This window comes from Drosophila yakuba, chromosome 2R (assembly GCF_016746365.2).
Source record: "Drosophila yakuba strain Tai18E2 chromosome 2R, Prin_Dyak_Tai18E2_2.1, whole genome shotgun sequence".
Lineage (NCBI taxonomy): Eukaryota > Metazoa > Arthropoda > Insecta > Diptera > Drosophilidae > Drosophila > Drosophila yakuba.
The window spans coordinates 17,266,601-17,294,472 of record NC_052528.2 but is presented as its reverse complement, the minus strand read 5'-3'; the positions used below and the strand labels follow the sequence as shown (position 1 = coordinate 17,294,472).

Sequence of the window (27,872 nt, the reverse complement as noted above, 5' to 3'; positions counted from 1 at the left end):
TCCGTTTTAGTGGTATAGTGAAATTCCCGGCTCCATTTTCATTCAGGTGGCTGCTGGTGGAAAGTTGAATCAACGGCCAGCTGGAAGGCTTTCATTCATGGACGGCGCCCTTCCAGGATGCCGATTAGTTTGGTGCGTATTCCAGGCTGCGCAGGAAGGAGAAAATACCGTTACAAAAGCAAGCGTCGAAATGGACTTTCATGAGCCGACAATGAAATCACCTTATTTGATTTTCAAGTATCAAGTTAACAGCATCTAGCTCCCATATCGTTCTATATTTTACATAGATTTTTTAAGTTTTATTTCACAAGGAAAATGGTGTCCTTTGGCGGTGTGGCAAAACTTTTGAGTAGCTTCGAGTGCAGTGCCAGTACGTGGGTCAAGGCCGTGAATCCCGGATGGTACGAGGCTCGTGAGATTCCGAAGACCATCCTGATCCAGAAAGTGCGACAAGTGCCGGAGAACACCAGGGTGATTCGTCAGCGTCCCCAAACAGCAGAGCCGCCCAAGAAAGCCCCCAACCAGAGGCGCCAACTAAATCTCTAAGCTCCAACGAGTTAGGGATATAATCACTCATTGGTGAGTATTTTCTAAGGCAATTGCTTCAGTTCTGTTTATACAACCCTTTGATGAACGCCTGAAAGTATGCTAGGAAATCAAGACCTTAGTTAACAAAACTAAAGATTTTATTTTTAAATTCCCAGGTTAAAATATACATATTAATATTGTAGGGAGAACTAACAAAAAATTGTTAACTAGTATGCTATTAAAATAATGCATAGTTTCGTTTCTAATTTTTAAGACTTTTAAATTATTTTAATCTTATAAAACTTATAATCTTATGTTGGATATGTTAAGTTGCTAACTACTTCCGGCTAAGAAATGTGTATATATTTTATAACTCTACAACTCTATATAACTTTACAACTCTATAACAAATATATTTTTTATTTACAGATTTAAATGTTTTAAACGAATGCTGATTGTGTTGGTAAATATGAAACGAATTTAAATGCGCTGTCAGTGTTGGCTAACCGTCGCATTCGCTCACAGAGTTGTCTCGCTGCCGTCATCGATTTCAGCATTTTGTCTGCTCCGCGACACGGCCACACTGAGTCGGTGCCGAGTTTTTGCTTCGCGAGCAGGTGGTGTTGTCCAATCAGAATAGCCGTCGACGGCACGATTAACACAAAAAAAAAAGAAAAAAAATTCCAATAGAACAGCCGAGGGCGCTTATTTATGTGTGTTCATGCTTTATGTTAAATGCAAAATTACGCGTCGCACGCTGCGCCCACGCGAATTCGAATCCGCATCCGATTGTTCAGTGCAAACACACACCAACAACCAAGTGAATATAATATGTAAGCAAAGGCAAGAAGCCAGCAACAAAGCGCCAGTGATAAGCGCAATAATATAAATGCAATATATGTAGTATAAATTCAACGTGAAAAGAAATCTCGCCAGGCGAAAAAAAAATAAAATAAAAGCGGAGGCAGCGACAAAATGGAAATCAAGTAAAATGAAGAGGAGCGGAGAGATAGAAATCGTAATGTGTAAGCGGGACCAGAGCGTATGAAAAAATCGAAAAAAAAAAAGAAAAACAACGTCGGAGCGAAGATTAAATAAATTTACAAGTGTGTTTTGTATTTGACCAGCTTTTGTGAGTGTTATTGTTGTTGTTGTTTTTGTTTTTGCGGAGGCTGAAAGAAAAGCGGAATAACAACAACACAGCAGCAGCAGCGCTGTTGCATGTGTGTGCGTGTGGTGAGCAACTATTTTCAGTGATGAGCGCGTGACACGATCTGCGCCTCCACGATCCCCTCAACGTGGAGTGCAATAAACGTGCTCGTGACCCACGCGGCCATCTCCAACGGCCACCGAGATGCGGAAGCTTAAAAACATATTCATGAATGGCAATTATGTGACGTGCGCTGCGGCAAGTTTTACCTTCGATTCCGAGTCGTGGAAAAAAGAAAACAAAAAAATACGCGTACGATTTTCCACTTTGGAAGTCGTGACGTTTTCCCATGCATAACGGTGTGAGCGCGTACGAGTGGATGTGTATGTGTTTGTATGTTTGTGTTGGGGGCCCTCTTTCGCTCTCACTCGCTCGCTCGCTTTTGTGTGTGTGTGCGTGCGTACGTCATAGCAACTCCGGTAAAACGCAAATAAGGGGCAGCGAAAAGCCAATTGCTGTTGAGTGGTCTAATTGGACGCCTTGCGTATGAGTTGTTTGTACTATTTACCATTTGGCGACCCGTTATCAATTGCAGGTGCTTTCTCCTGTAAACAGCGTGTAAGTGTGTGTGTGTGTAAGTGCGTGCGACCTCGACAAGTTCTTTTTCTTTCTTTTGTCTTCACACATATGCAATTGCACAGAGAGGAAAGAAGTTTGGGTTCTTGAATAAAATCTTGTTTCATCAATTAGAACGTTTATCGTGGACATTCCACGAAATTCCATATGCTTATGTGTCACAGTTTTTTTGCCTAATGTTATTTCCATTAAAAAGCAATGAGTACGTTCTCATTATGCTTTATTTTGTAAATGAATTTAGAGATATTTTCTAGGTCATAAGGCGCGTTGAAATGAAGTAACGAATGTTAAAAATGTCGGTATAAATGTCTAATACATTTTAAATTATTTTTTTTTCTGTTGTATTTGCTTTTAGTGGAATAACATTTCATAGTATATCTTAGAATGTAAATTTAGTTGGCTATTTTCTGAAGATACACAAATATATTTGCAATTGATATCCCACTACTAATTTTCTCTTTGTGTATGTCCCGGTAATTGTAATTTTCATACGGTTTGCGGTAATTTTCCTGTGAAATTCCTTGACTCCTTGGAGTCCCAAGCCCCCACACACATACACAAGCTGTTGCTGCGCCCCCGCTCACACACACACATGCAAATGGGCGCCCTGCTGATAGTGCCTTCTCCCTCTTGGCTTTGTCAGTGGATGGAGAACCCACGATTGTCTCTTCTCTCGCATATTTGCTTTGCTCCATCGCCCTATCCCTTTTCCTCTGCCCCACTACCAACCGTTCGCCGCCCCCACTCCCACACGCCCCCTCTCTTTCCGTCTGCTTTTCTGTCTGGCTTTGGCTGCTGTGTAAGTCCAAGTTCTCTAGTTGTTGTTGCGGTTGTTGTTGTTGCTTCTGCCATTGGTTTTTTGGCTCTCTTTTGCTTTCGGCTTGTTGCCTCATTTATTTTACTTGTCGTTTCTTTTCGGCCTTTCGCTTGCCGTTGTTTTCATGTTTTTTAATCATTTTTGTCTCTGCGATTTGGTAAAAAAGAGCCAAAAGAACTGCTAGTTATCAGCAGATATGTACATACATACATACACACGTTGAATGCTTCAAAATCAGTTTTAAAACAGTTTTCTAAATGTTAAGGTTCTCTATAATTTTATACAGGTAATAGTTTAAAGATTTTTATGTTCATGTAAATTGTGGCTGAAGATTCAAATTTCATTTCATTTGAAATCAATCTTTTAAATAATTAAAATCTTTTTGAACGAATATATGTAAATATAGCTTAGTAAAGGGTTGGATTCATTTCCAAATCACCACATTTTAACTAGGATTTAATTACTATATAGTCATACACGAATAATATATATATGAAGTAAAAGAAAATAATTAGCCAAAAGTTTAAAGTGGCTGCGTTACTTCTCTTTGAGTACACGGTGCGATATCTAGTGGATTTTCAGCACCTTTGACCCGGTGACGTCTTTTGCATCCCCACCACACATAGTGCTGCCTGAGTGCTCTGTCTCCCTCTTCCAGTCGCTTCCTCTCGCTCTGCGCTGGAAGTGGAAGTGTGTGTGTGGCTGGCTGGCTGGAACTGGAAGCGAGGTCGCAGCCTCTCCGGCTTCTTCCAGGTTGGAAGTTCATTCAGTTTTGACTTTTGACTCCGTGCACTTCGTACTCCGGTTGATTCGGTCTCCGGTACGCCAACCGCTTGCTAATTCCCCCAAAAATTCTACAACTGTTTTGTGTCTTTCCAATGATAAATGCAAATAAACAATAGGAAAGCGTACGCGAGAACCTTTTTAAAAATGTGAGAAAATCAGTGGGAGCGAGAGGGAAGGAGAGGGAACGAGGTGTCCAGCTGCCGCGGCTCTTTTCACACCCGCGAAAATATCACGAGAAAGTTTTCGGGGGAAAATTGTTTGGATTATGCGAGTGTGGTGTGGCGAGTGTTGGTTGGGTGGGTTAATGTTTGATCATCGTCGTCGCCGCCTGCTTCCTCTTCTTCGCACACACTCTGCTCTAAATTGATTTCAATGAGCTTTTTGACGACTGCCCCTCTCTTGCCCCCCCGCCGCTATCCCCGTCTCTTTCGCTTCACGATTATGTGCGAATGTGGCTGTGCAAGTGCCCGGTTTTCTTGCGACCTTGATGCTGTACATTAACCCATTGAGAGCCCCTATTACTTGCTGTCTCCTTCGCGCGATCAGCTTACAAAAAAACCAAAAAAATAATAAAAAACTCCAGACATGGGCCCTGTTTTCATTTTTTTTTATCATGGTCTTAACGCGCTTCGTTTTCTTAGCGTTACACTGAGCGTGAAAAGTTACCACTATTCTTGCGCTTTAAATACAATGTATATTGTATTTGAATATCTACAAAATACTTTCTTAAATTCAACTAAACATTTTTCAAAAAATTGGAATACAAAAAAATTTGATCCAATAGTTACTTTTTATCATATGCGAAAAAAATACTGTATTTGAAAAAATATCTTTCAGATATAATGTATTTTGTTAGCATAACAAGAGATTGACAAACTAAGTTATTCCTTGATTCAAAAGTTCTATTTTTCATAGACAATCACTAAACCAAAAATGTTATCACTTCGTTTATTTGGATACTAAAATAATAAAATAAAATGGAAGCATTCCCAAATCAAAGTACAAAAAGCGGTTATAGCTGCAAAAACATTCATGTGCCTTTTGTTTTCTTTGAGATTTCTGGTCGAGTAGATAACACAGCTCTCTGTTTTCATTAGTTTATTTCTTTTGCTCTTTTTGCTATCTTTGGTGTTTGTTTTGCTCATTAAACCACACGCACACATGCGCCACGCCCACCCGCGATAAAGAAAAATAGAAATGGAAAAACCAAGGTCAAAAACGTTAGACTAGACACAGTGATATACCTATTTAATAATTTTCCCTCTTTTCCCTCAAGGCGGTGACAAAAAGTGCACATTCGAAATGTGAAAAGTAATTTGCGTTCAAAGCGAACAAAGAGCCATTAAATTCGAGACTTGAAGGCGTTCGTAAAACCAGCAAAATATCGAGAACAAATAAAACGTACGAGGAAGTGTCCCTTAAATAAATCAAAAATCAAAAAAATTAAAAAACAAAAATAAAAAAGCTAAAGAATAAAGTGAGCATTGGAGTTGCCAGGTGGGCATGGCCCACTGCCCGCCGAGAATCCGCTGGAAAGTCCGAACGAGAAGCTGCCATTGACCTCTTAATCGAGTTAAGTGAATATTTTAGAGTCCGCAAGCTCTACCACATCTCACTCAAAATCCCACTGTTGCTGGCGGCGGCTCCCCCGTCTCCAATCACCCGGATCCCCAACACGTACCCCCAACCCCCAACCCGCATCCCAATTCTCAGTTCTCAATTCTCCGGTTCACCATTCTCCGGTTCAGCATTCTCCGGTTTGTCAGTCTCGCCGCCAGCAAATGAACTCTCGCGTTCGCGTTTGAACTGCGCGACAAAAGAAAATGCATTTTAAGTGAATTTCCTGTGCGCGAAAAGCCAATTACGCATCCGATATCCATCCGCCACAGTACAGTGAAGCCGCATCCTCCCACGGCACAAAAAGAGAAACCGACGCAGCTGCGATGGCCACCACACCAACGGCTGGGCCAGCAGCAGCTCCAGCCACATCCTCAACGCCGCAGAACTACAAGGTGCCATCGACCAGCAAGATATCCGTGGACAAGCTGCTCCGAGTGGGCTACTATGAGCTGGAGAAGACCATCGGCAAGGGCAACTTTGCCGTGGTCAAGCTGGCCACCAACATTGTGACCAAGACAAAGGTGAGTGCCCATCAGCAATCCAAATCCCATAAACAAGTCCCGATTCCCACTCAATTAACAACTCGATAACCAGTTAGTCATAACTGACGAATCTTTGCGAGGTAAAAATATGGATTATGCTAAATATATCTAACAGTATCTATGAAGTTCAACTTGGGTATCTAATGAACATTCTGTTTCTAATTCCTGGATATTGATGCTTAAGGTAAATGCAGTTAGAAGTTTTGGTTACCTAAAATCAATCAAATCAACTTGTAACGAAATTGTCTATAAATGTCTATAAAAATATATATGTATATCTATATATTACGATTTATAGTAGTTCTAACAATCACGTTGGTTCAGCATTTTGAGGCACATGTAAATTGAACGCCTTAAACCAATCAGCATTTTCTTACGCGTTTTTTGCGCATTTGCGCTGATTGAATTGATTTTAGTTGTTGTTCTTTGATGATTTTGTTTATTGCCGCGTAAATATGTGTACAATAATTATTTACACAACTTATTGACAATCAGGAGTTTCGTTTCGTTTTTGGCATCTCGGTCTCTCTGATTCTGATGCTGTATCGCTGGCTTGGCTTTTTGTTTGCCTTCGATTGGGAAATGAGAGGGGGAATCCGGAGGTGGAAATCGGTAGATGCTAATTGAATCGCATTTGTAAAGCTCCTCAAAAGTGTGAGTGTTTTTTTTTATTTTTTTTATTTTTTATTACCTTACTGCCATGTGAGTGTGTGCGAGTGTGAACCTTTTGAGGAAGTAATTTGATTGTGTCTCTTGATTTTTTTGCGATGATACATGCATTTGTTATCGTTTTTTCCCTCCGAGAATTTCCTGCCATAAAGTCAACTGAAGTTGATGAGCCGGCTAAATCACAATCAAGCGTCCTTTCTTACTTGGTTCATCTAAGCGATTGACTCACCTGCATTTTTTACCTTTTTACAACTTTTTTTTATCAGCCATTGTGGGTGGAATCATTCGACGAAGTGCTAAGAGAACAGGAACAGCTGTGACACTTGTTAATTGGGATTGTCAAGTGAAATACTACATTGACAGCAATGAAAACAGAACCGAACACAAAAAAGCATGCAAATTTATAGAGCAAACAATAATTTTTTGCATAATTGACTGCGTTGAGGAATTTTGCGATGAGCACGTGCCTCTGGTGAAATCGATCTTTAATGAATAATGCTGTGACATTTAATGGGCTAAAACAAATAATGGTAGAACTAATGGATATCTATAAGTGGTAGAGTAATCCCATTTAATCACCAGTGGTACTTTAAAGCAGATAAACAAATCGAATCAGCTTCCCTCGATCTTGCGAATTGTTTGTTGACTGTAACGAAATTTAGTTTTACTTGATAAGAACACAGCTGTTCGACAACTTCAAGGTCCAATGGTGCCCACTTATCTTATATATGTATGTACTCACTCTATATAGTATAGCTTTATCTGTACGTTGGTCAAACATGAGTACGTTACGATCTGAATACCAAATGAATATCAGTACGTATGTATGTATGTATCTGTATTGCCTTAGAGCTCGTGGCTTATCTCTCTTAAGCGCATTTTGCCAATAATTCACTATTATCAATGGAAAATGGCAAAAGTTCACTTGTACACACAAATTTGGGTGCACATCGCACACATGCGAGCCTACTTAAGTAAATAACTTGAATAATAATTATTTGCTTAAACCGAAGGAGCCGCAGTGCCATCGATAAGAAAGTGTGCGATACGTACTTTGATCCGAGTATCGTAAAAACAAACCATAACCTAGTTTACATGATTTTCTCTAGTGAAAATCTTATAGGAATAAACCGTTTTATCATTTCTAAGCTTATATAAATAGTATTAATTGATTGCTTTCTTTGTTTAGAGTTCTACGCTCTCTTGATCGCTTTCATGTGCTGTTTAAAATTGAATTTCAGTTTACTTTCTTTGTGTGCGGAATGTGTTCGCACTCAATTGGCAAGTTTTAGTTTAATTGAATTTTTTCTGTAGTTGCCTTGGCAACTGTTTTAATGCTCCAATTGATGCAATTAAGCACCAGCCATGCAGTGTAGCCACTTTATATTCCTCTCGTGTTTTTCACATGGAGAAAAGCAGGGGACTTTTTGTGCTTTTAAAATGTAACTCTTAAAACGAATTAAAAAAGAGGAGAACATCATATACTGCAAAAGCTTTTACCCCATAAAAAAACAACGTACCTGAAAGTAGGCAACAATTTATATAGAAAAGGATATAATTAAATGAAGAAAGTCCTTGTTGGGTATTATAAATCACATTTTAAAGTTTTAAAGACTAGAAAATATTTTATACATTTTTGTGTTTAATTTATATAGAAATACGAATTGCAAATTTGAGTTTGAATTGCTTAAAAGTACTCTGCAATTTCAAAGGCGTAGATGAGATCTGCGACATTCGGCGAATTTTTCTCTCGGTGCAGCCCTACGCTCTACCCGTCTCTTTCTGCTCAATTCACACCGTCTTGCTCACATTTGTTGATTGATCTTTCGCTATGGGCAAATATTTAAGCTGCCGTCTGAGCGTTGCCTTTTGGCCAGCAGACCGAAAACATGTTTGAACATCTAACACGCGTCAGACCGAAAACAAGCGGGTGCGAGCGGGATGGGAATGGTGTGCGAGCGAGATGGCCGGTTGAAATCGTTTAACAATTTTTATTTACTTTTTTATTAACAATTTCGCGGCTTTTTGCAGATCACCATTGTTGTGTCTGCGGTTTTTATCATATTTTTCGAATGTGTGTTTACAAAACCCCAAAAATTATTATGCGCACTAAATCTAAGGTCGACCTTATGCTTTTCCCTACCATTTTCATAGTATATACTCTCAGTATAGATAGTAATAAAACTATGCTCTATCTGGAGCAGAAAAATACCACCCATACATGGGCATTCATTCCAATGATAACCAGAAATGTTATCAGTGAAGTTGCTTCTTCTGCTGATTTTTCCTTCACGATGGTTTGTCATCGCAAGTAAAAGTAAATTCGCAAATCAGTCACGTGCGTTCGCCCTCTCACTCGCACCGCCACACCCACAGCGGAGTGCGTGGTGGGCGTAAGTGGGTGGGGGTCTGGCGGGTGGGAGGGAGACGGAAGACAAACAGCACGCGCCAAGTTAATGCTACCCGATTTGACTTTGCAGGCGATAGCACAACAAATAATAAATCAACAAAAACTCATGTGTTTCCTCCGCACAAACAGTCAAACTTCATTACCAAGCACTTTTGTATGACCAGCAACTTTAAACGTACATAAAGAACCATAATTAGTTAGTTTACAGTAAAACACTAATACAGGGAACTTCACTATATAACATCATTCGATTGATTGTATTTAGTGATTTAAAGTCAACTGCATGTAGATTTATATATAAAATATACAATACATTTAACTAGCATTCTTTTGCTTTCTGTATATACAAGTTCTATTTAAGGAAGGCCCACTGTATTTCCTTACCAACGTTTTGGTAGTCGATTGAAACTTGATTAGCGCGCCAAACATTTGATCGTCATTTGAAGTTGGATTGAGCAGGTGGATTTCCCATGTATGCCAGAAGCACTGATTAGGAATTGGTTAACCACGCAAGTGGTCCTCAAGCCACGACCCCGTTTGCCCCATTTTCCATGGGCAATTAAGTAGGCCTTGACATGGAAACAGTAATTGTGCTAATCGATACCGCTACCGGTTGGAAATCTGTACAATTCCGCCAAGCCAAATAAAGTTTACTGACCCCTTGCAGAAGCATCGAATATTTGGCACAGCAGCCGGAAAAGTGGAGGTGGGTAGAGGAGGGGAGGGGATAGGTGGCAACGAAGGAGGTCGCATATCGATTAAACACGTGGAAAGAGTGGATGGGTTGATGGGTGTGCTGGCAACACGTTTGATTACCGCGTGTAAATAACAACAACCCAACGAGCACTGCAGAAGTTGCAAGGACTCTTTCCTTGGATATTGTGCAACAATCACATGCTACCGAAGCCCCAAATGCAAAGTCCAAAAGACGATGAACAAAAGCCAACGGCTCCAAGGGCTCAAGCGCCGGAAAAGCCCACTCGCAAGCGGAATCAAGTTAAAATTCCGCCCAAGATCAGGGCCCCAAAACCAACACCCACCGCTGTTCTCTGTGAATTGACTCGCCTGAAGGCGCAGCAAAAATATCTCGAATGCAATCAAGTCAAGCTGAATCCGAATAATTTCATACTCAAAGATGACGAGGATACAGCTCCTTGCGAAGAGACGGAAACTGGTCGAAATCCACGACCAAACAGTTCCTCCACCGCAGATCTAATAAGTTTAATCAACGAAATCGAACAGGAGAAACTGGTGCTCAATGAAAAGCTGAAGCTATATTACAGCGAAAAGCGCGGAGAGCTTCAGGATATGTGGCACTTTGTGGCCACCATTAAGGAGGACGTCTTTCGGCCCGAACGTCTTAGCCAATATACAGTGAATGCTTTGCGAGAACGAATTGTTGGCCTAAATGCCCAATTGTGCCGCTTGGCTGCTCAGAACTCAAAGGAGCTCGCTGAATTGAAGGAGCAGTACAATCAATTGGAAAGTGAAAATAAGCTGTTGTGGAAAGGTAGCATGTAGCATAACAGTTTTCATAGATAATATTGATTTAAACTCTATAGTTAAAAAATTACAAAATTTTCTTGAAGTTAAATTCATTGAAATTAAGTTTAATAATGGTTCTCACTAAATTGTCTTAGATTTATTTACTTTGCTCATCACAATCATCCCAAAAATTTATATTGTACTGTATTGTATTGTTTTTAAACCAATAAAGAAATACTTGTAACTTGTTTCAAATGTTACTCATAACAACAAAGTATTATCCAATCCAATTTAAATGCAAATAATCTTTGCCAACATTAGTTACGAAAATGTATTACGAAGCAATTGGTTTCGTAGATTGCCATGCACTGCGATTTGCAGACAAACATTTCTGAAATTCTTGACATTGTTTCAGGGCCCCCTTATTTACTCGTAATGGGCGACACTCGTAATCAACAACATTTTAGACCTTGCCTTGAGCTAGCCTTTTAAATCAATAGGACCTTTTGATACGACTTTTTTCGCCTTCGGCTTGAAGGATTCCCAAACGGCGGCGACACTGGTATTTTCTGCCACAACTGCTATACTTGTACACTTGTTGGTGTATTTCTGGTTGCGATTATTTTGAAATGTCTCATTTGCGAGCACGGCTTTGAGGTTCATCGCATTCGCCGGCGACCAAAAGGGAAAGGTCAAACGGCACGTGGCAATGGCATTTCTGTTTTTCCATACTGTTTTTTCCTTCCTCCTCGATTTTGTTTTTCCTTGTTTCCCGTCGTTGGCTGAAGTTCAAACCGGCTCACGTGGCATTGGCGATTTGTAGGACGTAATATTAGCGCAGAATCAGCAATTGTTTCATGCAATTATGTAAAAGTTTGACACTCATCTCGTTTTCGTCTACTTCGCTCAACGAACATTACACATACGCCCCATACGCCCGGCGGTGAGAACGCTCTGCGTCTTTATTATAAACAAATAGTTTGCATTGCACACTTGTCTCAAGTTCAAAGTCTCTCTCGCAATGGAATTCTCACAAAAGTGTGATTGAATTTCATTTATTAAACGGCATTTGAATTGAGATTCCCTGCCATTGTAAAGATGCTAATATTTTGACAAATTTTTCATTAAAAAAGCGGAATATATTAAAGCATTGAGTACTCAGGAAGCAGCAAGAATTTGCTTAAATGTTGAGCAAACAATAACAAAAATGTTTAAAAGAAACCGGTGGCGATGATGATGCTTCTGCTCATTGTCATCGAGCGAGAGAGGAACAGCTGTGAAGAAAGAGACGGTGCGATTGAGTGAGTGTGCGCTCACTTGTGTTGTTAATTATTTAACATTGTGTTAAATTTTTAAAATGTTTCGCGAATACACAAAAGCAAATAAACAGTCGGCAACGGCAATGGCAATGTCGTCGCCGTTGTCTGCGAACGAAAGTCGTGAGCAAAGAATGTTTTTGCCTTGTCTTGGCGGCAGACATCGCCACCGCTCCGCACTCATCATCATCCATCCATATCGCATACTCACATATCCGTAGAGATCCCGAGATCCGAGCACGCGCACCATGTATGGTGCACATAGACGCCTGGTAACAGGAACACCTACAGTGGTTCCACACTAAGATAAAACAATAACCCTTTTCGATTGGTAAAACATGACTGCATTATCCAATTTTTCTATTCTTTGGCTATGAATAAAGCCTAAGAGCACCAATTAAATACGTGTCTCTTTTAAATAGTAACTATAATCTGTATAAATGTATTTATAAGAACATAATATGGTTGAGCCTGCCCCTCTTTTTGGAGCATCTTACTATGACATATTTATAATATAGAAGTGAAACTATTTCACATCAGTAGCGCAGCAATTGCAGTTATTCTGTTTCCACTGTTGTGTTAGCCAAGCGAGACACATTTTTTTTTTGGTTTCTGTGCCACCCACACATCTATCTTGATTTTCGGAAGTTTTTTTTCTGATTCGCGTACCTTTTAAATCACATTTTGCCCGCTTTTCTTGCTCCACCGCAAACGTTCGTTCACCTGGGCCAAACAAACCAGTGAGACGACAAACCGTTGGCGGCGGAGGATGAGATGTTTTTGGTTTTTTTTGGCTAAATTCTTGTTCCTGTTTGCTCGCGACATCTTCTTGCAGGTGGCTATCAAGATCATAGACAAAACATGTCTGAACGAGGAGTACCTGAGCAAGACGTTCCGCGAGATAGCGATACTGAAATCGCTGCGGCATCCCCACATCACGCGATTGTACGAGGTGATGGAGTCGCAGTCGATGATCTATCTGGTCACCGAGTATGCGCCCAATGGGGAGATCTTCGACCATCTGGTGGCCAATGGCAGGATGAAGGAGCCGGAGGCGGCACGCGTCTTCACCCAACTCGTTTCGGCCGTCCACTACTGCCACCTGCGGGGGGTGGTGCATCGCGATCTCAAGGCCGAGAATGTCCTCCTCGACAAGGACATGAACATCAAGGTATGATCTTATGCATATCATATGGATAGTTTTTATAATTAGGTTGTTTTCTGTGCCTTGCAGCTTGCCGACTTTGGCTTCAGTAATTACTATGACGAGGGTGCCACCTTAAGAACTTGGTGCGGATCACCGCCCTATGCCGCTCCAGAGGTTTTCCAGGGCCTGGAATACGATGGACCCAAGTCGGATATCTGGAGTTTGGGCGTTGTGCTGTACGCCCTGGTTTGTGGAGCGTTGCCCTTCGATGGTAAGACCATCCTGGAGCTGAAGAGTCGCGTGGTGTTGGGCAAGTTTCGCATTCCCTTCTTTATGTCGCAAGGTGAGCTCTAAATAAATGTTTGAAAGCACCTATCTATATATAATATTAAACTAATTTATGTTGCACAGAATGCGAGCAGCTAATACGGAACATGCTGGTGGTGGAGCCAGATCGACGATACACCATCAAACAGATCATCAAGCACCGCTGGCTCAGCGAGTGGCAGTCTGAGATGCAGGAGGAGGAGCGTTTCGGCGACATGTCCTGTGCCCCCGGATCGGGAACAGTGTCCAAGTCGGCGTCCACATCCTCGCTGGGCAGTGCGTCGGACTCACCGCCGCAACTGGACTCTGTGGTAATGACGCACATGCTCCAACTGCCTGGACTGACCGCCGACATGATAGCCCAGTCGGTGCATGAGCAGAGATTTGACAACATCTACGCCATTTACAATCTGCTGCATGACAAGCTGCAGCAACGGCGACGCGAAAACCAAAGACTGCAGCACCACGCCAGCCTAGCCTACTCCCGGTCCCGTAAGACGAGCATCACGACGGGCGTGGTGGATCGCTCGGAGCCCGTTAAGCAGGAATCTCTGGACCGGCTCAGTCCGCTGAGCAATGCCAATGCCTCCAGCTCAGCTTTGGGCTTTGGCTGGTCCGATGTTGCCGTGGATCTGGAGAAATATGGTGAATTTGAGCTGGAATGCCTGGCGCGATCAAATGATGTAAGTTTTATATACGATTTTTTAAAAACTTTTAATAACAACCTTAAATTTTTCCAGCCTCCTGCCAATGCGCAGCATTTGAGTGCACATGCTGGTGGAGGCGTCAATGGAGCCAATACGCGACGCCATACGGTGGGTCCCGGCGATGTGGCGCACGAGCAGGCGCTGGCTAATCCCCATGTGCCGCCCATCGACTTCAAGTGTCCACCGCAGTGCAGCGATCCCGCTCAGCCAGTGCCCTACTATCCAGTCAATCTGCCCATGCTGCAGAACCAGCCCCTGCACAACCTCACCATCAAGGACCAGCATCTGCTCAAGCCGCCCGTCGTTATGGGAGCCAGTGAGTATTCGTCAATCTGACGATAGTGTTCATGCACCATATAAATGTTGCACTCAATTTTTCTAGGCTCATTTGGACGGCGTGCCTCAGACGGCGGGGCAAATCTTCACATCTACTATCCCGCCACGGGCACCGTTGTGGGTCCAGCTCAGGGTCAGCAAATGGACACGGCCGGCTACTATATCAACCCGAATTGCGGCACAGATCCTTTGGCCGTGCAGGAGTTGTCACCGCTCAACGAACAGTCCGTGGCGCAGATGCAGTGCTGCCAGGAGAATGCCACCGGCGAATGCAACGAGGAGCTGCAAAGGTTGACTTGCGTCTACATTTTCTTTTTATGAGCATCTTAACATTCACCTTATTGTAGTTATATGCAAAAGCGAGGAGGCACACAGCGCCACACGGTGGGCTGCACGGAGGATCTCTCCGTAGCACATGGATCCGGACCAGGATCACAGTCCCAGGCGCCAACTACCTCCTCCAATATGCGGCAGCGGCGAACAGGACTGCTCACGGTCACCGAAAGGCCGCCAGGTGCGTTAGGGAGGCTAACTGAAATATTTTAAAATATCTAGTGAATGTTTTGAATCATTGCGAATATGCCATGTAATATAACTTGTAGTAGGCTTATATATATTACATAGGAAGATTGATAATTTATTTAAATTCGGCTTAAATATTTAAACAGCTTTATTGTGGTAGCTGCATGGCGCTCTATAAATAGCTTGAAATCAGTGATATAAAAAATTATTAAGTGCTGCATAGTGTTTATATAAAATATATGATCACTTGTTCATTTTGTATACTTGTATTTAATTATAATTTGATTTCTGTATTAATTTGATGGTTTGCCTTTTTTAACTTTCGTTTTATGTAAACATTTTTGGTTTATTGCAATTGATATTTTTGCATTGCCCGCTACTGCACAACAACCACAACAACAACTACAACCGCTACCGCTCCTGATCTCGCTGCTTACAAATCCCTTCTACCAAAACCGCCCACAAACGATAGTGATTCCACCCGAGTTAATTCGCGAGGTTGAGTCTCGCATGAACCGCGACTATCTGCCTCCCACCCTGAAATCTCTTAGTCAATCGCCCCCCAATGGCACCTACCCGGTGGGCGTGGCCCTGCCCATGGGCATGTCGAAGGGCTTATCGCCGCCCCATTCGCTGCCCGTGGTAGCGGCCGCTGGTGGTTCCGTGCCCCTGGTGGCGCCCAACAACCGGCGCATCCATCGGGTGATCCACTCGAAGTTGCCCACCGTCCAGGAGGGTGGTAAGTCTTGAGTTTTTTCTGTTGGCTCATCCTGGAGTTCAGAAAAGTGTACACATGATAACAAAAATCAATATCTTAACCAGCATACGTATACTCACTTATAACCTTCTCTTCATTTAATCTTTTAATTTTACTTTACTTTAAACTTTAAATATTTGATTACTCACATAACTAAATGTATTTGTTACTTGAGATGTTACATGTGTAACTCGAAGCCCTTTATAATCCACAACGGAAAACCGTACTATTTTATAAACAGAAAATAGTAGCAATTGGTTAACACTCTCGATCCTTTCCTCTTTTATTCCTGTTGCCTGTCATCTAGCGACAATAGGACGATACAGTCCCGTGCGTCGAGCATCGGAGGGATCCAAGAGCCAGTTCCAAGGACCGCTGCAGGAATGCCAGTCCCTGCAGAAAGGTATTGCACAGAGAAACTTTTTGGTTGCACCCAGTCCGCCGCTTTTAGAAAATTCGATCAGTTTGCCAGGTGAGATAAAAAGACCAAAACAAACGCAACAAGCTTCTACACAAGCTTACTTTTCAAATAAAATATTTTTTTAAATACGGAAATTGTTTAATAGGTTCGCCCATACATGGCAAACCTGGCATGGGCTTGCAGCTGGCTCTGCGTCGTGGCCATGACATTGAAGTTCCACCGGAAGCCATCAAGAATCTGATGCCCGCCCTGGATCGGCTGGTTAAGGAGCAGCGTGTTAGCTTCGAAATAGCCAACAAGATAATCTCAACGCATGTGGTGCCGATGGACCTGGCTCCGCTCCTGGGACTGGCAGCTCATGCTTCGAGTGCGGCGGCGGTTAGTGGAGGTCACCTCGACCAGAGCCACTTCTCGCATCTCCAGCAGCAGCAGCAACAGCACATGCTCAGCTTCAGCGTTTCCCCGCTCAGCATGTCGCAGGGCGGAGCTGTGAATGCCTCGCTGACCTCCGCCAAGCAGATGTTTGGTCAACCGATCTGTGGCTATACGCAATATCAACCTATGACCCTGGCCCTGCAGCCGCAGCATCAACAGCAGCTGGTTGGCCAGTTCAGCAGCATTAATTTGGGCGCCAGCAACTCGAACTCAAGCAGCGGCTGCCAGTCGCCGGTGTTTAGCACCAGCTTCAGCGGTAGTTGCTCTCCCAATCCATACCTGCCCTGTGCCGCCGGTGGCTCTTCGCCGCTGCATCAGATCACCAAGGGTATCTCTGGTTTAAGTACCGGTGGTGCTGGTGGTTCCATCACCAGGGGCACTTCGGCCGCCAGCGAAGGAGCGGCAGCGGCTGCCGCTGCCAATCAACCTCTTGACTTGTCCATGGATGTTTGCGGCGGGGGAATGGACCAGCAGCCCACGGACTATGCAGCCACGAATTGGTTTATGCCCTCGGCTGCGTACTACGACATGAAACCGCTTAACCTATCGCCCGCTCAACCTGTTAGGGTCGTACCAACGCCGCCAGCTTCGCCCAATTTGTGCATTATTCAGGAGGAGAATGGGAACGGGCAGATGTGTCACACTATCAGCACGGGTACTCCATATGCGGGCTGTACGGGAGGAATAACGCCGCAGATATGCCTCACCGATGTTCAGGGCAGCGAGATCACTTTGGTGGCTCTATCCTCGGACAATAGTCGTGACAGTGAGGACTCCCTCGAGCAGCACACTCCAGTTATGTCACTGCAGGTGAGAGCAATATAGATTTATTTATATCAAGACAATAATAAATTTGCACTAAAATCTCTTTATAGGGGCTTATTATCACGGAACCCAGCAGCGACATGCCTTCAATCACCAGGGGCATTGGACGTAAGGCCAGCCTAGACTGCGAGTCGGGCTCTGGAAGTCATTGTCCAGTAGCCAGTAGCTCCTCCCATGCTACCCAAGCCCAATCCCAAGCTCAAACTGAAGCCCAATGTCGGCGGGGTAGTGACAAATCGCTTGGCTTCTCTGATGATTCACTAAGCAATGACTCGAATAACCTGTCGCCCTGCCAGGAGCCATCGGCCAGCTCTGGTTTCAAATCGGATTCCCACTCGGAGATGGGCGATCACACGGAATGTGGTCATCTAACGCCCGATTCCATGTGCGATTCGCGGCGCATGTCGGATGAGATGTGCTACGAAGTGCCGCTGCCACATGAGTGCTCCAATCTGGACTCCACACGCATTTTGGAGATGGTGAAGCAGACCATAGATTCGACAATGCCGCCCAAGGGCTTTGTCCTGCACAAGGGCAGCATCAGCTCGGAGGACAGTGGAGCGGAATCGCGCCATAGCAGTGCATCAAATGCATCCACCTCTAATCCTCTGGCTTGCGAGGCGGCTTCCCTACTCGCCTCACACTCTGGATATGGCGAGCCAACCACAAATCTGAGTTTGGAGTACTCGGGGGGCCTGCAGATTGAGCTTCAAGTGTGCGAGGGACGCAGCCGGGATCACCATGGCGCCGGCAAAGGCATCAAGCTGCGTCGCATTTCCGGGGACCAGTTTGAGTACGGAAAGATATGCCAGCAGTTGATCAGCACCATCACCATGCAGCAGGTGGCAGGCTAAATTAAGGCATCCCGCCCTGCTAGCTACCCAAAATGACTACTCGCCTTGCCTAAACTCTGCGTAGCTGTGATTAAAGTCGATATGTACGATATAGCCATCCTTAACCAGTAGCAATTGGACAGGAGTTATGTATCAATTTCCTAACAAAGTTTATCCTTTTCCCGTTTTTCATGTTCAGTAGCGTAATCAAAATTTTGAATATCAATTATAAATACATTTTTCAATTTTTTCGTAGACCACACCGATACTTAGGTAGTTCAATTCAAAAAGAAACGTGTACATACGTGTAGAAATATTTGAAATATTCGCTAACATATTATATTTTAATGAATAACGCACATGCCAAGATAGTTTAGTGAATTTGTAATACAAATTTGGTGGCGAAATGTTTTTCAGCAACAGGAGCAAGTAAAATACATTCCAGTAGCCGAATTTTCATACAAAGGAAACCAACGTTCGTTCTAGCCGTAATGATTATCAATATTTAGAACTATACAATATATATATATATATCGACTAATGATAATTTTGACTTCTGTGCAATTCGTAAACGAGATAAAAGTGTTTATTTTGTCAACTCAGTTCAATGACGATACGTATATCTATATCTGTATGAGATATAGATAACCTTAATGTTAATATATATAGGTGATTACTAAATCTGTAGTTAGTTTGCAGTGGCAATTTGTAGCTCCGATTAGTGGTAAGCTCTTGATTCCGTTAAATTTTAAACATTTTTTATGAATGTAGTGTGAAAGTTTGTTCTGTTATTATACACACGATATATGTTTAGAGTTATATTCTACGGATTAAACACAACATTGATAAATCTATTTTTTAATGAAAGACTGCTGTGATTTTACATGTAATTAATTTAGAGCGAAAGAAGGTAGAAAGTAAACAACAACAAAAAGAAATACAAACAAAAACTACAAACTTGAAACCAATTAGTTATATAATTATATAAATAAACAATTGAACTTTATCTTAAATAAATTACCAATTCTTCAAACAATGTCCGATGTGCTTTTTATTTATTGCACTTAACATGCGAAGCTTCAAAGTCATTTCAAAATTTGGCGCCTACTATCGATATCGATGACCGACAGTTTTCTGCAAACTTCGATTTGTTGTGGACATATTCGATATCGTGGCCGATAACTTCACACGATAATCGCATCGCATATATCGAAGAAGTGTTTATGTTTTGATTTGATATAAAAAAATATATAAATTGGTTTTGGCTTGAATGCATTTATTTAAGCATGATTTGCCGCTTGTGCCTGAACAACGTAAACGATACGGATACGATTCGGATATTCGAGGATGTCGGCCTTTCCCTAAATGTGGCCAATGTGCTGGCCAAATACTTTTGGTTTGAGGTAATTTCTTGGATTGTTATTTTGGTGGCATACGTAAATGTTTCAATTGCAGCCAAAAAGCGATGATCCCATATCCACGGTGATATGTTTGACCTGCTGGAACCAGGTGAACGATTTTCACAACTTCTATGTGGCCGTGGAAAGTGCACATCGTTTGCTCACAGAAAGGTTTTCCCTGAAATCTGGCCAAGATCAGGGGAAACTAGAGCACGGTGACGAACCAGAGCACCAGGAGGAGGAGCAGGATGTGGACCAGGAACTGGGCTTACATGCCAGCGACAGCGAGGCTGGTTCCTTCACTAATGAGCAGTTCCTCACCGAAGTTATTGTGCAGCAGGCGGAGCAGACGGAATCCAACCCACCAGAGGAGCAGTTCATCAAGGAAGACCCTGCGACAGAACAGGATGAAGAACACGATCCAACAACCACAGCCACCTTACCCACAGAAGAACGCAGAGAAACGCGATCAACAGCCAAAAGTAAAGCACATCATCCGTTGCCCTCTCCACCAGCTCCTGAGAAATCGAAACCTCCGGCGACCAAATCGAGGGCGAAACGAAACCCGTGCAAGGCAGAAGAAACCCCACAGAAAAGCAAACGCTATGCGGACTACAAACAGTGCATGATGGATATCGATGCCAAGATCTCTGCCCACATGAGACTCACCTGCGACGTTTGTCACGAGGGGCAGGAGACCTTTCTTCTGCTCTGCAAGCATATGCTGCAGGAGCACCATCGCAAGGGGTATGCCATTTGCTGCAATAAGAAGTTCTACAAGCGATCGTTTCTCACCGATCACATTGATCGTCACGCCGATCCGGAGAAGTTTAAGTGAGTGGTAAAGTGGAGTGAGCCAATCTAAAGCAGAAATCCCATGAGTCGAATCCATAACCAATAAGAAAATTTAATTACAGATGCACACAGTGCGACAAGCGATTTGCAGACAAACAGTGCCTGAGGAACCATGAGCTGCTGAAGCATCATCCGGAGGAGGAGAAGACTTTTATGTGCGAACAGTGTCCCAAAAGATACACTAAGCAGTATCTATTGGATCAGCATCGCGTCATTCACAAGGAGCGCAATGTGGTGTGCGATCTCTGTGAGAGGAGGTACACTTTGGTATAACCCATCTTGAAGTTGTATCACTGACATTTTATTTAAATATAGATTTCCCAACCAATCCCTGCTTTGCACACACGTCAAGATGGCGCATGGCAACTATGGCACTATGTGCGACATCTGCGCCCAGGTTATACGTGGTCGAGCTGCTTTTCAGCGGCATCAGTTGGAGCACGCCGGTGTCACGGAGCCCAAGGTACAGTGCGACATCTGCGGATCGTGGCACAAGAACAAGCACAGCCTCAAAAAGCATGTGCGGCGACATAATGGCACTGCTGCAACCTGCGATCTGTGTGGAAAGGTTTCGCCCAATCGAAGCGCCATGCTGAGTCACCAGCGATATGTGCATCTCACGGATAGGAAGCACGAATGCAGCGTGTGCGGTAAAGCCTTTAAGAAGGCGATTACACTGAGGGAACACATGACCATGCATACGGGCGAGGTTCTATACAAGTGTCCTCACTGCCCAAAGACCTTTAACTCCAACGCGAATCAGCACACGCATCGTAGGAAGTGTCATCCCAAGGAGTTTGAGGAAGCGCGGAAGGCACGCACCGAGAAACGAAAAGCCATCGGCGAGGAGACACCAAGTGTGTTGACCATCTCAACGGGCGAGGGCGATGATGTGGAATCCCACAGCATTCTGCTGGCAAACACCGAGGAGGATCTTAAGGGCGATACCATCGAGTTCACTCTGTGTCTCAGTACCGATACCACAGATTGAAAATGATTTATATTTCAAATTGGTTAAATGTACTGGCAGCTCAGTTAGAAATTGGCGACATGGGAATTTGAAAGATTTTTTCTGAAAAATGAAGTCAATTTCCAACACATTTTAGATAATTATCTATATTAGAAAGATAACGTTTATTTTTAGATCCTTAGGCTAGCAGCGTTTAACAAAATAGACGGAGATTTTAAGTGGAATGTTGCTTTCAGTTCTGGAAACAAATACTAACCCCGTTCACAAATAATTTCCACAGCATTGGGCTCCATCAAAACGGACTCCAAGCAGCGTTGGACAGCTGAGCCAAGAATCTCGTCCAGCAGGAAGTTCACCAGACTGTCAAAGAAGTGTGTTAGGTCTCTCATGTCTTTCAATTATCGAAGCTAACTCACTTTTCATCGCTTACAAACCGCCATAGATTCATTTGCAGATAATGGGCATCCACCTGAATCTGCTGGAGTCCGAATTTGCTAAAAGTTCTTAGCCTCACGCACTCCAAAAGAGTCTAAAAACAGAAATCGCGTAATTAGCCTGCTAAATTGTATATATTTACTTACTTTTAGACCGATTTTAATGATGCCCATTATAATTGAGGCCTTGGTAAACTCCACTGAGGTAAAGATTTCCACTCGCTCCGAAAACAAGCGATGTATATTGGACACATAGCTGGATTCCAGCTGCGAGGGCGTGTAGTTTGACCAATTCGAGCGATATTGTGGCTTTGAGGTGGAAGCAAAGTTACTAAAATATGTTTTTCGGCTTGAATCACTGCTGGCTGTGGTGCGGAATCCTGACGCAGCATTCGTGTTTGCCTCGTAAAGACTGGCCACCACCGTCTCGATGCTGCCGAGCTCCTCCACGACCCGCTTCATCACCGCCCGCACAGAACGCGGTTCCAGGCAGTTAAGCCAATCCCTTGTTTCCACGCTCTTGCGTAGCATTTGCGAAATATTCGTGCCCTGCAGCCTCACATAGGCGTCTAATAAGGCTTGTGCCGTCTCCCGCATCTCTGCACATATCTCCGTTTCGTGGGTGAGTGTTGCACTGTTCTCCGAGTCGATTTCGTACAGGTCATCGACCAGAGCAATCTAAGGATTCGGTTTGTTAGGAAAATCATGCATAAAAGGAGACATATAAAGCTTACCAGTATGTGGACGCCCTGTTGTTCGAGTTCCAGACATGTTTTGGACAGCACCAGCAAAAGATTGGGTGGGCTGGAGCTGGAGGCATCTCCGAAACCGCACATCACCTTGGCAATGTGACGCAGGAAGCCAATGAGTAGGTTCTCCCGAATGCCCTCTACGCACAGGGCGCCCTTGTGTTCCGCCTTAATGTTGAATGACCAGTCGGTGCGCAGGAATATGAGCAAGTCCTGCAGTACGCCCTTTATCTTCTCCACCATGGACACATAAAGGTTGCTGATCAGGTCACCGAGATTGAGACCAGCCGCTGCATCGCTCTTGGCGGAAACCAGGGACAGACGCACCGCACTCAAGCTGTCGGCAAAGTGATCTTTGAGGTTTTTGGCATGGGCATCGCAAAGTTGGTGGGCAGCGGAAATAATGATGGATACTGTGTTGCGTTGCACCTCCAAGCCGCGGCAGATATTTCGCATGGCCTGCAGTCGCCGATGAAGACGATCCAGAGCGCGCAGCATTACCTGGGTGTCGCCGTATCCAATGTCGGATTCAACACGATCCTGCACAAGAGTCAGATACTTTTCTATGTTCTGATTGAGGAAGACATTCAACTCGTGCAGCGCGTTCTCCTGGAAGTCATCGCTGCAATGGGAATGGATGATACTACTCATTTAAGTTTATAATGAACATATTGCTAATTTACCGCTCATGCTCGTAGTGCTTGGCCACAAACATGTCAAAGTAGGAGGTCACTACCAGCGCCAGATCGTTGAGGAAACCATCGATGCCCATGTCTACGAATTCCAGCATATCGCGCTCCGTTTGATCCTGCAGCATGACGATTTGCTCGTGCAGTCGTTTGCCCGCGCAAGTCAGCATTTCGCTGGCGAGATCCGAGGTCTTTTCGTCCAGCTGCAGGAGAAGCTCTCCAATTTCCGTCAAGGATTGCGCCGTGTTCCCAGCCCTTTGGAAGTCATTTCGCAATTGCTCTTTGAGATCTGCCATGATGGCGTCGCAGTCTCGCTGAATACCATCGAAGGAGGGCTGGCGACCGTACTGGGCGAACACCTTCTGGGCATGCAGGTAATCCTGGACAGCTTGCGCGTAGTTCTGTTCCTCGATCAGAGACTTTAGTTTGGCTGGCAGTGTGGAGAGGAACTGCAGCCTCTTGAGCAGCGAGTGTTTTTCGGACAGGCGACATAGTTGCGATCTAGTGCCCTGCAGCGTTCCGGTGATTTGCTCACTGAAAGTAGTTATGGACTGCATCTTGGTCATCAGCAGATTCACATCCGTTTCCATCTGTTTGAAGTCATCCTTCATCCGGCGAATTGTATCCGTGGCGGAGATGAACTTGTTGTAGTTCTCGTAGACTAACGTTTGCATATCCGAGTGCAATGTCTGCGTGTCCTTGACCACCGCCGCCTCCGTATCCATAATTTGCTTCAAGGAGCAATCCTAAATTCGTGAGTAATAGCCAAAATGAAGATTTAATAGTTACAACTTTATCATTTTGGAATTCTTACCTTTAGCAGTCGTTCCAGATACTTTTCCGCATCGAAGTTGGAGCTGTCCATGTCGAAGGGATTGGCTTTGGTTTCAGCCATTTCTCACAATTTTTTTACCACTAGTCTAAATAAATAAATAAACTAAATTTTGTGAACTTGTTGTTGCTGAAGACTTATCGGAATTGTTTTATATATCGATAGGTTGGGTCGTGTTGGTCAACGCACAATTATTTGTTCACTCCCAGCTGACTTCCAATTTGTTATCGATAACGTAAGTGCGCCACAATATCATTTTTCAAACGGTGTACATAGCCGAAAATTTGATTTTAAAGATAAAATATTGAATGAATACAATATTCCAATATTCCAAGTGAATGAAAATATATGAACAAAATAGTAATTTAGACAGTTAAAAAACAATACAGAATTGTACTATGATGGCCAAGTAAGTAATATGTGTTGCCTTTTATCAATAGAAATTTAATTTTGTATCTGCTTAATCTGTGTTTATTATTTACTTAATTCCTGTATTATTCATTTCAATGATGCACCAACTTGTTCTATTAGTAGTAAGACATTATTTGTGCAACGGGATAGTCAACCAGCAATAAAAATTACAGTGCAAGTCTCTGTTTTATTACCTTTCGTATTGTTTTTCTCTTTTTTTTGTTTTTATTTGAAGGCTCATAGGTGTGTGGTAAATTGATATTAAATTTAGAGAGACGTGAAACTGAGACTTTTAAAAGCTCTCTGAAATTTAGATTTAATCTTGGCTTTGTTATTGGGAAGCTCCCATTGAAAACTGATAAGGAAATTAATCATTATTTTGAATAAATAGTATTATTGTTATAGGTTTCACTAACTTGTACGCAACATGGAGCTATTACTCACTGTTTTCTTACTAATTGTAACTCTTTGGAGCTCTTTTGTGGCTGGTGGTTGGTAACAACAACAAGTTATTTAACAAATGTACCTAATTACTTAACCATTTTGTAGATTGTGTGACGGATCCCGTGACAATGCTGTGCATTTTGGACCCAAATCACGGTAAATAACTTTGTGTGTCACCTTCTCAATAAAGCACAAAAGTAGAACACGATGTGGGCTTCTGTATCCTAAGTAATTCAACAGTCTCCCCAGACTGAGTTACGTGTGGCAAATCGCATTAAACATTCCACGCCCACCGCCTCCACACTACCAGACATCTTTTTTGTTACGGTTTCAATACCCTGTTCTTAGGCATTTCAATACTACGAAGCAGTTTGTAACATATCGTTTAGAAACATAACGTTTGAATGGTTGACTAAAACAGCTTTACTATCCATTAAACATCATTAAATGACTTCAGCGAAAACGTTTGCACTACAAACAAGATTTTTAATGGGTACTTTTAGTCTCGTCACATAAAGATGATGAAGTTCTCTGTACTTCGGGCTGCGTCCTTTTTATTTTGGTGGGAGTTTGTCTGCCCGCCGGCGACCGTGTCAAGTTGAATGAACATGGACAAGTTTTTGCCACTTTCCGAGGGCCGAAAGTTCTCTGTGCTGTATCTCGCATCTGAGTCTCGCTTTTCGGCTGCTGTTGCCCCGTAATTTTCCCCTCGTTCGCACTATATTTTATCCTTGCTCCTTTCGCTCTCGTTCCTTTGCGGCGTCTCATTTCAAATACATTAACATTTTGACCTTTCGCAAAAAAGTTCGAGCTGTTGCCGGGGCCGAATTTAATTTCGAGTTGTGTGCAGATTGTGCAAATCACACGCTCTCCAATACCATCAGCCTCCCACTCGTGTCCTGTGCACTGAAAGAAATATATAGCCAAGCGGTTTAACAAGGATCCTTACTTATTTGGGGTAGAAGTTCACAATATTTGATAATCCATGCTTTCCATTAAATGGATTTCATATTTAGAGGCTGCCTAAATTCTTCAACATGTGGGTATTTTTTCTCAGTGCGCAAATGGCATTGCATACCTGCAGGCACAGGATCCTAAGGTAGGATCCTAGCACACAGCGACACACACGCACACACGCGCTTGTGTGTGTGCCGTGAACTTTGCTTTCATCAAACTGAAAATTGAATTTACGTAAGCCGAGCGAAATATAACAAAAAAGTGAAAAGCTGGAGGACGTGAAGGCGGTGGAAAGCGTCGAACGTGTCAAGGTCAAGTTGCCATTGTCCCAGGTTTTCCACACCTCACTTTCTCCTCCTTCACCTCCACTCCTCCCCTCGCCCGCGTGCGGCACAGTGAAAGCTGCCCCACCACCCACGCTCAGCCCACTCATATGTTTTGTGCAGTTTGAAGTGCGCCAAGTCGTTAAATTAATTTCAGTGCACTCAAAAGCAGGAGCAGCGGAAACTGGAGCACACAGCCAGTGCTCATTTTAAACGGATTATGTGTACGGCATTGGAGTGGGCGGTGTGCGGTGGGTTGGTGGTTGGGTGGTTGGGTGGCAGGTGGAGCAGTTTTTTGGGGTGGCGTGGGTTCAGAGATTACTGGCAAGTGGCAAGTGGCCGGAGCCAACAACTGAAGTGAAGCTGCGTGAGTGGACAGCAAATGAAAGGCAAACAAGTCGAGCGCCATAACACACAGCTTTAAGCCAAAGTCAAAGGCTGGGTGGATTTTGCGAAAGGAAAGTGTGGGTGGGAAAACTCAAGTGGCATGGCTGATTTCACTTCGAGCTTTTCAGCTGACACTCAAAAGTTGTTCGTCTGGAAAAAAATGGCACAAAAGGGAAAAAGTAAGGGAGTTTAAAATAAGTTCACTTAAATGGCAGCAAATCATAAGCAATAAAGCAATTGAATGGACACATTTAACATGATTTTTATTAAATTTATTTGTAGTATATCCTTCAATTAAAATCATTTATATTAACTTAAAACTAGGGTAAGAAACTAATACAATTTAAATGACTAATAAAAGCACAAGATGTGTAATGTTAAGAGCATCGTAAATGTTATTATTTTAATAGATAACAAAAAGAAAGATTTCTGCCAGTTCCAGTTGTAAAAACGAATTCATGTTTTTTACACTATCCTGATTTTGCATAGCATGTTAATCATAACCCTTCGCCAATAAATCCGACATTAAATTTATGGTTGCATGGTTTTTTACCACGGGTTTAAGTGCGCCGATAAGGTTGTCAAGTGCGGACAGTTTTATCAGCCAAATGCAATTTAAATGCATTCGAAAATAAAAGCGCATGGGAGCGTGGAAAACCGAAGGATGTGTGTATGTATGATGCATTTCCCACGTTGCAACGTTGAATTGGCTTGGGGCAAGCCATAAATCTGCACGCAAAGTGCTTCCGGCCTTCCAGCCAAAAATGGCTGATGATTCTACTTCTGGCCACCGCTGGGGAGCTCTTTAATAGCGCCAAAGTGCCGGCCGCAGGTGTTTACCTATGGGCTGTGCATATTTTCCCTCCCCCGCCGAGTGAAGCATTCGGGGAAAAAGCGTTGCAAATGCAACTTCAGTTGACACTGCACCTGCAGCAAGAATTTCGCTGCAATGTGGCACTTTGTACATTTGCAGCTGTGTCGAGTGATAGGCATTTGCTGGTTTATATTGCCACTAGCTCTCTCTCTCTCTTTTTTGGCAAATGATTGGGGCAATGCGCAGTTGGCTTTTACTGCACAGAGAAAAATTATTGCAAAGAATTTTTTTTGCTTAAACTTTTTCAAGAAATGCTTTTCCTATTTTCGTCACTATGC

The 27,872-nt window shown here is 43.2% G+C and overlaps 5 protein-coding genes and 1 long non-coding RNA gene across 15 annotated transcripts; 5 read left to right on the top strand and 1 right to left on the bottom strand.

Annotated features, from left to right (window-relative positions):
* Positions 1-221: 221 nt before the first annotated feature.
* LOC6531043 lies at positions 222-1,656 on the top strand. 2 transcript variants are annotated; one of them, XR_001454246.2, is made up of 3 exons: positions 223-579; positions 958-991; positions 1,054-1,656. XR_001454246.2 is itself a non-coding variant. In XM_002091843.4 (2 exons), the coding sequence occupies exon 1, from the start codon at positions 316-318 to the stop codon at positions 544-546; it is 231 nt and encodes a 76-aa protein (XP_002091879.1). In that variant the 5' UTR covers positions 222-315; the 3' UTR covers positions 547-579; positions 958-1,656. The 2 variants fall into 2 exon arrangements, 1 of the variants encoding a protein (XP_002091879.1); XM_002091843.4 differs by having other exon boundaries at positions 222-579; positions 958-1,656.
* Positions 1,223-19,305, top strand: LOC6531042. 8 transcript variants are annotated; one of them, XM_039371938.1, is made up of 12 exons: positions 1,223-1,361; positions 5,194-6,058; positions 12,795-13,130; positions 13,194-13,449; positions 13,518-14,116; positions 14,174-14,456; positions 14,523-14,766; positions 14,824-14,990; positions 15,471-15,737; positions 16,063-16,227; positions 16,322-17,421; positions 17,487-19,305. In XM_039371938.1, exons 2-12 carry the CDS (start codon positions 5,861-5,863, stop codon positions 18,288-18,290), a joined length of 4,419 nt encoding a protein of 1,472 aa, XP_039227872.1. In that variant the 5' UTR covers positions 1,223-1,361; positions 5,194-5,860; the 3' UTR covers positions 18,291-19,305. The 8 variants fall into 8 exon arrangements, with proteins under 8 accessions (XP_039227872.1, XP_039227871.1, XP_015051749.1 ...); XM_039371937.1 differs by lacking the exon at positions 1,223-1,361 and adding an exon at positions 1,416-1,553; XM_015196263.2 differs by lacking the exon at positions 1,223-1,361 and adding an exon at positions 1,494-1,634.
* LOC26536006 lies at positions 6,065-10,891 on the top strand. The gene has a single exon (XM_039371940.2). The coding sequence runs from the start codon at positions 10,053-10,055 to the stop codon at positions 10,677-10,679; it is 627 nt and encodes a 208-aa protein (XP_039227874.1). The 5' UTR covers positions 6,065-10,052; the 3' UTR covers positions 10,680-10,891.
* A 154-nt stretch (positions 19,306-19,459) lies between the features above and the next one.
* LOC6531040 (transcription factor grauzone) lies at positions 19,460-21,718 on the top strand. Its single transcript, XM_002091840.3, has 4 exons — positions 19,460-19,672; positions 19,725-20,503; positions 20,587-20,781; positions 20,840-21,718. Exons 1-4 carry the CDS (start codon positions 19,556-19,558, stop codon positions 21,513-21,515), a joined length of 1,767 nt encoding a protein of 588 aa, XP_002091876.1. The 5' UTR covers positions 19,460-19,555; the 3' UTR covers positions 21,516-21,718.
* Positions 21,635-24,350, bottom strand: LOC6531039 (vacuolar protein sorting-associated protein 51 homolog). Of its 2 annotated transcripts, XM_039372226.2 has the most exons (7): positions 24,181-24,350; positions 23,361-24,112; positions 22,663-23,299; positions 22,076-22,606; positions 21,911-22,023; positions 21,751-21,854; positions 21,635-21,677 (listed from the first exon to the last, which is right to left on the bottom strand). In XM_039372226.2, the coding sequence occupies exons 1-7, from the start codon at positions 24,259-24,261 to the stop codon at positions 21,673-21,675; spliced, it is 2,223 nt and encodes a 740-aa protein (XP_039228160.1). In that variant the 5' UTR covers positions 24,262-24,350; the 3' UTR covers positions 21,635-21,672. The 2 variants fall into 2 exon arrangements, with proteins under 2 accessions (XP_039228160.1, XP_002091875.1); XM_002091839.4 differs by having other exon boundaries at positions 21,635-21,854.
* Positions 24,351-24,850: 500 nt separating this feature from the next.
* On the top strand, positions 24,851-25,531 carry LOC120321021. The gene is made up of 2 exons (XR_005560576.2): positions 24,851-25,100; positions 25,159-25,531. It is a non-coding gene; the product is annotated as an uncharacterized LOC120321021 (long non-coding RNA).
* The last annotated feature ends 2,341 nt before the right edge of the window (positions 25,532-27,872 follow it).